At 53.3% G+C, this 10,958-nt stretch overlaps 1 protein-coding gene across 1 annotated transcript; it reads left to right on the top strand.

Annotated features, from left to right (window-relative positions):
* Positions 1–50: 50 nt before the first annotated feature.
* Positions 51–10,803, top strand: thoc6 (THO complex 6; the record flags this gene model as incomplete). The annotated part of the gene is made up of 8 exons (XM_080184799.1): positions 51–90; positions 3,900–4,018; positions 4,384–4,448; positions 5,236–5,339; positions 7,205–7,242; positions 8,109–8,157; positions 10,015–10,086; positions 10,701–10,803. Coding segments are annotated over exons 1-8 (574 nt in total), but the record flags the coding sequence as incomplete, so codon positions are not given.
* Positions 10,804–10,958: the final 155 nt, after the last annotated feature.

The following is a 10,958-nucleotide window of genomic DNA, read 5'->3' as shown; positions in this document are numbered from 1 at the left end:
GGTCACACCCGCCCTTCCACCCAGAAGCCAATGCGGTGCCCCGGCGCCTGCGCAGCCACATCCAAGATGGCGGCGCCCATGATGAACAGTGTAAGTGGCTATTGATAGAATGAATGGTCCAGGTTCCTACATGGTGTTTATAAATAGTCTTATCAGGGGGTGAAAGAGTCAAAGTATTTTTGCCCTAATATGACTGCAATATTTTAAGAAGACTGTAAATATCCTGATGTTAAAATAATGCTGTGATCATGTTACAGTGTTCCTAATGCTAAAATATTCTAGTAATTCTTATAAATTTCGAATATTTTAACAAATATTCCAGTAAATCTTATTCAATTTAATATTTTAATAATGTTACAATGTTCCTAAAGCTAAAATATTGCAGTAATTCGTATAAAGTTCCAATATTTTAACAGATATTCCAATCAATGTTATTCAATTTAATATTTTAATCATGTTCCATTGTTCCTAATGCTAAAATATTGTAGTAATTCTTATAAAGTTCTAATATTTTCATCCCGACTCTCTGCTCCTCTACCGCGGCTACGTTCGCAGCCGGGTGTCCCTGGAGAGGGAGCATGCGGTGTCCGTGGGTGCAGTTGATGCCTTCCGTGCCCGCTGGGCACCGCAGGGGCTGGGGTGCGTTATAAACCCCGACAATCACGCTTTGATTTGATGTGCCTTAACTTTCCTTTGTACTTTTGTTTTTGTTTGGGCTGTTCCCCTTCCTTTTGGGGAGCTGCCCCCTTTGACTTTGTCCTAATTTAATTTGGGTTTGTTTATTTGGTTTGACCTTAAGAGAGGGACAAATATTCCAATCAATGTTATTCAATTTAATATTTTAATAACGTGAAAATGTTCCTAATGCTAAAATATTCTAATAAATGTTATAAAATCCAATATTTTAATAATGTTTTTCATGTTACATAAGAACATAAGAAATAGGAGCAGGAGTAGGCCATCTAGCCCTTCGAGCCTGCCCCGCCATTCAATAAGATCGTGGCTGATCTGATAGTGCATCAGTTCCATTTTCCTGCTTTCTCCCCATAACCCTTAATTCCCCTGTCTATCAGAAACCTATCTACCCGCGTCTTCAATATATTCAGCGAGCTAGCCTCCACCACTTCAACGGGCAGAGAATTCCAGAGATTCACCACCCTTTGAGTGAAAAAGTTCCTCCTCAACTCCGATCTAAACTGCACCCCCCTTATCTTGAGGCTGTGCTCTCTAGGCCTGCTGTCCTTTCTAAGCGGGAAGAATCTCTCTACCTCTACCCTATCCATCCCCTTCATTATCTTATACGTCTCTATAAGATCCCCCCTCAGCCTTCTGAACTCCAACGAGTACAGACCCAGTCTATTCAATCTCTCCTCATAGGCTAACCCCCTCATCTCCGGATACAGTAATCTTAATATTAAATATTCCATTAGATTTCCATAATTTAGTATTTCTATAATGTTAAAATGCCCCTAAGGCTAAAATATTTCAATTCATATTATAACATTAATACTTCTATAATGTTATAGAAATAGAAACCCTACAGTACAGAAAAAAGACATTCAGCCTGTTAAGACTGTGCTGACCACAATCCCACCCAGGCCCTACCCTCATATACCTACACATTTACCTGCGAATCCCTCCAATCTACGCATCTCAGGACACGAAGGGGCAATTTTAGCACGGCCAATCAACCTAACCCGCACATCTTTCGGACTGTGGGAGGAAACCGGAGCACCCGGAGGAAACCCACGCAGACTCGAGGAGAATGTGCAAACTCCGTACAGACAGTGACCTGAGCTGGGAATCGAACCCAGGCCCCTGGAGCTGTGAAGCAGCCGTGCTAACCCACTGTGCTACCGTGCCACTCATTAAAATTTTCCAATAAATGTTATAAAATTCAATATTTTACTCATAGAATCCTACAATCCTCTGGTTTTCTCCCACTGTTCAAAGATGTGCAGGTTAGGTGGACGTATCGTTGGGGGATTAGCAGGGTAGATACATGTGGTTACGGGGATAGGGGCTAGGTGGGGTTGTGGTCGCTGCAGACTTGATGGGCTGAATGGACTCGTTTTGCACTGTAGGGATTCTATGAGCACCCAAAAGAAACCCTGGGGTGGCATAGTGGGTTAGCACTGCTGCCTCACAGCGCCAGGGACCCGGGTTCGATTCCCTGCCTCGGGTCACTGTCTGTGCGGAGTCTGCACGTTCTCCCCGTGTCTACATGGGTTTCCTCCGGGTGCTCAGGTTTCCTCCCACAGTCTGAGAGACGTGCCGGTTAGGGTGGATTGACCAGAGCAGGCGCTGGGGTGTGGCGACGAGGGGAATTTCACAGTAACTTCATTGCAGTGTTAATGTGAGCCTTACTTGTGATTAATAAATAAACTTTTAATATTGATATATTCCAATTAATTTTATACAATTACTATTTATTCAAAGGTGGCATGATGGCATAGTGGTTAGCACTGCTGTCTCACAGTGCCAAGGACCCAGGTTCGATTCCTGGCCTCGGGTCACTGTCTGTGTGGAGTCTGCACATTCTCCCCGTGTCTGCGTGGATTTCCTCCGGGTGCTCCGGTTTCCTCCCACAGTCCGAAAGATGTGTAGGTTAGGGTGGATTGGCCGTGCTAAATTGCCCCTTAGTGTCCCAAAGATGTGTAGGTTAGGGTGGATTGGCCATGCTAAATTGTCCCTTAGGGTCCAAAGATGTGTAGGTTAGGGTGGATTGGCCGTGCTAAATTGTCCCTTAGTGTCCAAAGATGTGTAGGTTAGGGTGGATTGGCCATGCTAAATTGTCCCTTAGGGTCCAAAGATGTGTAGGTTAGGGTGGATTGGCCATGCTAAATTGTCCCTTAGTGTCCCAAAGATGTGTAGGTTAGGGTGGATTGGCCATGCTAAATTGTCCCTTAGGGTCCAAAGATGTGTAGGTTAGGGTGGATTGGCCGTGCTAAATTGTCCCTTAGTGTCCAAAGATGTGTAGGTTAGGGTGGATTGGCCATGCTAAATTGTCCCTTAGGGTCCAAAGATGTGTAGGTTAGGGTGGATTGGCCGTGCTAAATTGTCCCTTAGTGTCCAAAGATGTGTAGGTTAGGGTGGATTGGCCGTGCTAAATTGTCCCTTAGTGTCCAAAGATGTGTAGGTTAGGGTGGATTGGCCATGCTAAATTGTCCCTTAGTGTCCAAAGATGTGTAGGTTAGAGTGGATTGGCCATGCTAAATTGTCCCTTAGTGTCCAAAGATGTGTAGGTTAGGGTGGATTGGCCATGCTAAATTGTCCCTTAGTGTCCAAAGGTGTGTAGGTTAGGGGGGATTGGCCATGCTAAATTGTCCCTTAGGGTCCAAAGATGTGTAGGTTAGGGTGGATTGGCCGTGCTAAATTGTCCCTTAGTGTCCAAAGATGTGTAGGTTAGGGTGGATTGGCCATGCTAAATTGTCCCTTAGTGTCCAAAGATGTGCAGGTTAGGGTGGATTGGCCATGCTAAATTGTCCCTTAGTGTCCAAAGATGTGTAGGTTAGGGGGGATTGGCCATGCTAAATTGTCCCTTAGTGTCCAAAGATGTGTAGGTTAGGGTGGATTGGCCGTGCTAAATTGTCCCTTAGGGTCCAAAGATGTGTAGGTTAGGGTGGATTGGCCATGCTAAATTGTCCCTTCCTTCGGGGGTGAGAGAGTTGTAGCAGACGGTGCGATGCCACAGTGGAAAGAAAACCATAACTGTGATAGTCGCAGAGAGCAGGATTTAAAATAAAAACCTTGTGTTGATGGTGCAGTAGCGTTGCTGGGGCTGGGGGGGTGCTGGTGGGTGGTGGGTGGGTTTGAGGGGACAGTACTGCCATATTCAGCGCGTGCTGGGTCCCCCCTGGCTCTAACGGGCTGTTTTGTCTGTGTTGGCGATTTCCCAGCGGGCAGAGATCCCGCGCCAGCTCGAACTGCTTCACATGACCATCTTCTCTCAGAGTTTCTCTCCCTGCGGGAAATACCTGGCCGCCGGCAACAACTACGGAGAAATCGGGATCTTCAGGTAGGCTGCGGATTCCCTGACACCGAGCCTGGCCCCCACCCCCCCCCCCCCCCCTGCACCAAACGCTGACCTCTGAACCCTGACCTCTCCCCCGCCTTGGCCAACCCTGATCCTGCTTCCCAACTCTGTACCCCCAACTCCCTCACTCGGCCTTTCACTCTTCCACTCCCTGTCTCCCCTTCCCCCTCGTGGGCACCCCCTCCTCTCTCCACCCCCCCCCCCCCCCCCCCCCCGTCGCGGGCACCCCCTCCTCTCCCTTCCCCCCCAACCCCATCGCGGGCACTCTCTCCTCCTTTCCCCCTCGCGGGTCTCCCCCCCAACCTTTCTCCGCTAACACGATATCTCGCTCTCGTTCCCCTCTCCAGCCTTGCAGCCTCCCTTAGCATAGAGGCAACCGAGGAGAATCAGAAATCCATTTTCACCTTTCAAGGTAAACCGTCGTACTGTCCTCCTTACTGGAGAGAGTGTGGAGGGAGCTTTACTCTGTATCTAACCCCGTGCTGTACCTGTCCTGGGAGTGTTTGATGGGGGGACAGTGTAGAGGGAGCTTTACTCTGTATCTAACCCCGTGCTGTACCTGTACTGGGAGTGTTTGATGGGGGGACAGTGTAGAGGGAGCTTTACTCTGTATCTAACCCCGTGCTGTCCCTGTCCTGGGAGTGTTTGATGGGGACAGTGTAGAGGGAGCTTTACTCTGTATCTAACCCCGTGCTGTACCTGTCCTGGGAGTGTTTGATGGGGGACAGTGTAGAGGGAGCTTTACTCTGTATCTAACCCCGTGCTGTACCTGTCCTGGGAGTGTTTGATGGGGACAGTGTAGAGGGAGCTTTACTCTGTATCTAACCCCGTGCTGTACCTGTCCTGGGAGTGTTTGATGGGGGGGACAGTGTAGAGGGAGCTTTACTCTGTATCTAACCCCGTGCTGTACCTGTCCTGGGAGTGTTTGATGGGGGGGACGGTGTAGAGGGAGCTTTACTCTGTATCTAACCCTGTGCTGTACCTGTCCTGGGAGTGTGTGATGGGGGGACAGTGTAGAGGGAGCTTTACTCTGTATCTAACCCCGTATGTATCTGTCCTGGGAGTGTTTGATGGGGGGACAGTGTAGAGGGAGCTTTACTCTGTATCTAACCCCGTACTGTACCTGTCCTGGGAGTGTTTGATGGGGGGGCAGTGTAGAGGGAGCTTTACTCTGTATCTAACTCCAATTTGTACTGCAGCTCATGAGGGTCCCGTCTACAGTCTGGTGTCCACCAGTCGGCAGCTGATAAGCTCTGGAACCGGAGACATAAAGGCCTGGAACTGGAATGAACTCGTTAAGAAGGTAACTAAAGGACAGTGTATCTAACGCACTGTGACACCCGGTCCCAGAGTGGGGGAAAGGACAGTGTATCTAACGCACTGTGACACCCGGTCCCAGAGTGGGGGAAAGGACAGTGTATCTAACGCACTGTGACACCCGGTCCCAGAGTGGGGGAAAGGACAGTGTATCTAACGCACTGTGACACCCGGTCCCAGAGTGGGGGAAAGGACAGTGTATCTAACGCACTGTGACACCCGGTCCCAGAGAGGGGGGAAAGGACAGTGTATCTAACGCACTGTGACACCCGGTCCCAGAGAGGGGGAAAGGACAGTGCATCTTACGCACTGTGATACCCGGTCCCAGAGTGGGGGAAAGGACAGTGTATCTAACGCACTGTGACACCCGGTCCCAGAGAGGGGGAAAGGACAGTGTATCTAACGCACTGTGACACCCGGTCCCAGAGAGGGGGAAAGGACAGTGTATCTAACGCACTGTGACACCCGGTCCCAGAGGGGGAAAAGACAGTGTTTCTAACGCACTGTGACACCCGGTCCCAGAGAGGGGGAAAGGACAGTGTATCTAACGCACTGTGACACCCGGTCCCAGAGTGGGGGAAAGGACAGTGTATCTAACGCACTGTGACACCCGGTCCCAGAGTGGGGGAAAGGACAGTGTATCTAACGCACTGTGACACCCGGTCTCAGAGTGGGGGAAAGGACAGTGTATCTAACGCACTGTGACACCCGGTCCCAGAGTGGGGGAAAGGACAGTGTATCTAACGCACTGTGACACCTGGTCCCAGAGTGGGGGAAAGGACAGTGTATCTAACGCACTGTGATACCCGGTCCCAGAGAGGGGGAAAGGACAGTGTATCTAACGCACTGTGACACCCGGTCCCAGAGTGGGGGAAAGGACAGTGTATCTAACGCACTGTGACACCCGGTCCCAGAGAGGGGGAAAGGACAGTGTATCTAACGCACTGTGACACCCGGTCCCAGAGAGGGGGAAAGGACAGTGTATCTAACGCACTGTGACACCCGGTCCCAGAGTGGGGGAAAGGACAGTGTATCTAACGCACTGTGACACCCGGTCCCAGAGAGGGGGGAAAGGACAGTGTATCTAACGCACTGTGACACCCGGTCCCAGAGAGGGGGAAAGGACAGTGCATCTTACGCACTGTGATACCCGGTCCCAGAGTGGGGGAAAGGACAGTGTATCTAACGCACTGTGACACCCGGTCCCAGAGAGGGGGAAAGGACAGTGTATCTAACGCACTGTGACACCCGGTCCCAGAGAGGGGGAAAGGACAGTGTATCTAACGCACTGTGACACCCGGTCCCAGAGGGGGAAAAGACAGTGTTTCTAACGCACTGTGACACCCGGTCCCAGAGAGGGGGAAAGGACAGTGTATCTAACGCACTGTGACACCCGGTCCCAGAGTGGGGGAAAGGACAGTGTATCTAACGCACTGTGACACCCGGTCCCAGAGTGGGGGAAAGGACAGTGTATCTAACGCACTGTGACACCCGGTCTCAGAGTGGGGGAAAGGACAGTGTATCTAACGCACTGTGACACCCGGTCCCAGAGTGGGGGAAAGGACAGTGTATCTAACGCACTGTGACACCTGGTCCCAGAGAGGGGGAAAGGACAGTGTATCTAACGCACTGTGATACCCGGTCCCAGAGAGGGGGAAAGGACAGTGTATCTAACGCACTGTGACACCCGGTCCCAGAGTGGGGGAAAGGACAGTGTATCTAACACACTGTGACACCCAGTCCCAGAGAGGGGGAAAGGACAGTGTATCTAACACACTGTGACACCCAGTCCCAGAGAGGGGGGAAAGGACAGTGTATCTAACACAGTGTGTTTATGTGCTTAATTTGCAGGTTTGCAAAGAGGCTTGGACTCGCCGTCCTGCGTTTGGGTAACTCAATCCTGTTTCTCCGAGATTGCCTCCCCCACCAATATCCCCCCATCCCCAAGAGCCCAATCCCATTCCTTCCCGAAATCCCACATCGTTTTATCCCCGACTCCTTCCTGTGGGGGTGAATCCCCCACCCTCTGGGTGAGGACATTTCCTCCCTCACCCTCAGTCCCTAAAAGGTTCACCCCCTCATCCTCAAACTGTGACCCCCCCCCCTCCCTCCCCCCGGTTCTGGACTCCCCCCACCCTGGGGAACATTCTTTCTGAATCTCCCCTGTCTAACCCTGTTAGAATTTGATAAGTTTCTATCAGATCCCCCTCTCCGAAACTCCGGTGAACAGAATCCGAACCCACTCAGTCTCTCCTCGTATCGACGGACCCGCCGTCCCAGGGATCAGCCTGGGAAACCCCTCGCTGTGCCCCCCTCTATAGCGAGGGAACATCCTTCCTCAGATAAGGAGACCCAAAACCTGCTCCCAATACTCCAGGTGTGCCCTCACCCTGTGCAATTGCAGTAAAACATCCCTGTCCCTACACTCCAATCCTCTCGCTCTGAAGGCCTACAGACCATTTCCCTCCTTTACTGCCTGCTGTACCTGCGCGCTTACTGTCAGAGACTGATGGACGAGGACTCCAGGGTCTCGCTGAGTATCCGCCTCTCTCAATTTACACCCATTCCCGTAATAATCTGTCTTCCTGTTACTGCTCCCAAAGTGGAGAACCTCACACTTACCCACATTACACTGCGCCTGCCCTGCACAAGTCCACACACTCAGACCGTCCAAGTAACACCACCTCCCTCCTCTTGCCAGCCTCTCCGATCCCTCCCTCCCTCTCTCAACTTTCACTTTGATTTATTTCTGCAGAACCAGACTGGATATTCCAGAAATAAACAGCTTGGTCCTAAACCAGAAGGTGAGTTTCATCAAACACTCCCAGGACAGGTACAGCACGGGGTTAGATACAGAGTAAAGCTCCCTCTACACTGTTCCCCCATCAAACACTCCCAGGACAGGTACAGCACGGGGTTAGATACAGAGTAAAGCTCCCTCTACACTGTCCCCCATCAAACACTCCCAGGACAGGTACAGCACGGGGTTAGATACAGAGTAAAGCTCCCTCTACACTGTCTCCCCATCAAACACTCCCAGGACAGGTACAGCACGGGGTTAGATACAGAGTAAAGCTCCCTCTACACTGTCTCCCCATCAAACACTCCCAGGACAGGTACAGCACGGGGTTAGATACAGAGTAAAGCTCCCTCTACACTGTCCCCCCATCAAACACTCCCAGGACAGGGACAGCACGGGGTTAGATACAGAGTAAAGCTCCCTCTACACTGTCCCCATCAAACACTCCCAGGACAGGTACAGCACGGGGTTAGATACAGAGTAAAGCTCCCTCTACACTGTCCCCCCATCAAACACTCCCAGAACAGGTACAGCACGGGGTTAGATACAGAGTAAAGCTCCCTCTACACTGTCCCCCCATCAAACACTCCCAGGACCATATGCTGTCATGTGAACTAACTCTCTCTTTCTCTCTCTCTCTCTCTCTATCTGTCTGTTTCTCTGTCTCTCCCTCTGTGTCCCTCTCCCTCCCTCTCTCTCTCTCTCTGTGTCCCTCTCCCTCTCCCCCCCCCTCTCTGTGTCCCTCTCCCTCTCCCTCCCCCCCCTCTCTGTGTCCCTCTCCCTCCCCCCCCTCTCTGTGTCCCTCTCCCTCTCCCTCCCTCTCTCTCTCTGTCTCTCTCTCTCTCCCTCTGTGTCCCTCTCCCTCTCCCTCCCCCTCTCTCTGTATCCCTCTCCCTCTCCCTCCCTCTCTCTCTCTGTCTCTCCCCCTCTCCCTCCCCCTCTCTCTGTGCCCCTCTGTCTCTCCCTCTCTCCCTCCCTCTCTCTCTCTCTGTCTCTCCCCCTCTCCCTCCCCCTCTCTCTGTGCCCCTCTGTCTCTCCCTCTCTCCCTCCCTCTCTCTCTCTGTCTCTCCCCCTCTCCCTCCCCCTCTCTCTGTGCCCCTCTGTCTCTCCCTCTCTCCCTCCCTCTCTCTCTCTCTGTCTCTCCCCCTCTCCCTCCCCCTCTCTCTGTGCCCCTCTGTCTCTCCCTCTCTCCCTCCCTCTCTCTGTCTCTCCCCCTCTCCCTCCCCCTCTCTCTGTGCCCCTCTGTCTCTCCCTCCCTCTCTCTCTCTCTGTCTCTCCCCCTCTCCCTCCCCCTCTCTCTGTGCCCCTCTGTCTCTCCCTCTCTCCCTCCCTCTCTCTCTCTGTCTCTCCCCCTCTCCCTCCCCCTCTCTCTGTGCCCCTCTGTCTCTCCCTCTCTCCCTCCCTCTCTCTCTCTCTGTCTCTCCCCCTCTCCCTCCCCCTCTCTCTGTGCCCCTCTGTCTCTCCCTCTCTCCCTCCCTCTCTCTGTCTCTCCCCCTCTCCCTCCCCCTCTCTCTGTGCCCCTCTGTCTCTCCCTCCCTCTCTCTCTCTGTCTCTCCCCCTCTCCCTCCCCCTCTCTCTGTGCCCCTCTGTCTCTCCCTCCCTCTCTCTCTCTGTCTCTCCCCCTCTCCCTCCCCCTCTCTCTGTGCCCCTCTGTCTCTCCCTCTCTCCCTCCCTCTCTCTCTCTCTGTCTCTCCCCCTCTCCCTCCCCCTCTCTCTGTGCCCCTCTGTCTCTCCCTCTCTCCCTCCCTCTCTCTCTCTGTCTCTCCCCCTCTCCCTCCCCCTCTCTCTGTGCCCCTCTGTCTCTCCCTCTCTCCCTCCCTCTCTCTCTCTGCCTCTCCCTCTCTCTCCCTCTCCCTCTCAGGATAACAGTCTGTTGATGGCCTGCGGTGATAACACTATCCATGCCATGGACTTGGAGAGCGGCACATTCACGGTGAGAGTCTGGTTCCCGCTGTCCCACGTTTCCGTCCCACAGTTTTTTGGTGAATTCGGTGGAGGGGGGGGGGGGGGGGGGTGACCCTCGACCCTCTGCCAGTCGGTGGACGTGTAATCGAGGGAGGGGGCCATGGGTGCAGATGGGTGGGTGGGCCACCCTTCTGTGACCTCCCGTACGCGGGAGACGGTCCTGCGACCCCCTGCACCTCCGTCCGGGGTGGGGTTTAATCTGAGGGGACTCGGTCCTTAGACACGGAGCAGTGTAAGTTCCCCAGGACCAAGTCTCGCTCGCCCTCCACCTGTAGTCCCTCCTGAGGAGGTGATCTGACCTCGGGATTTGATACGGTTGGAGGGTAGTTCTTCTGAATGGGCCTCGTCCTGGTCCCCGTCGCAGGGTGGGGGGGGGTCCGGGAGGGGGTTGGAGTGGGGGGGGGTCATGTTGTAGGGGCGGGGGAGCACCTTAACTCTTGGACGTGTGTCTGACGTGGTGGGTCGGGGAGTGGCAGTGTTGGCAGGACACCCCGTGTTAACCCCTGTACGTCTCCCCCTCTCTCTCTCCCCCCACCCCCCCCCCCCCTCCCCATGCCTGACCCCCCCCCCCCAACACCACAGCACACCCTCAGGGGACACAAGAACTACGTGCACTGCCTTGTCCTGAGGGAGGGGCAAAAAGAGTGCGTCTCGGGCAGCGAAGACGGCAGCGTGAGACTGTGGGGTAAGATCGCGGGGGCGAACGGGAAGGGGGATTGGGATTGTGTACAGTGGGAGTGAACGGGAAGGGGATTGGGATTGTGTACAGTGGGAGTGAACGGGAAGGGGATTGGGATTGTGTACAGTGGGAGTGAACGGGAAGGGGATTGGGATTGTGTA

Source organism: Carcharhinus amblyrhynchos, unplaced genomic scaffold, assembly GCF_965287045.1.
Source record: "Carcharhinus amblyrhynchos unplaced genomic scaffold, sCarAmb.v2.hapA scaffold_945, whole genome shotgun sequence".
Taxonomy (NCBI): domain Eukaryota; kingdom Metazoa; phylum Chordata; class Chondrichthyes; order Carcharhiniformes; family Carcharhinidae; genus Carcharhinus; species Carcharhinus amblyrhynchos.
Note: the sequence above shows the minus strand (reverse complement) of the source record. Positions and strands in the feature narration are given on the sequence as shown.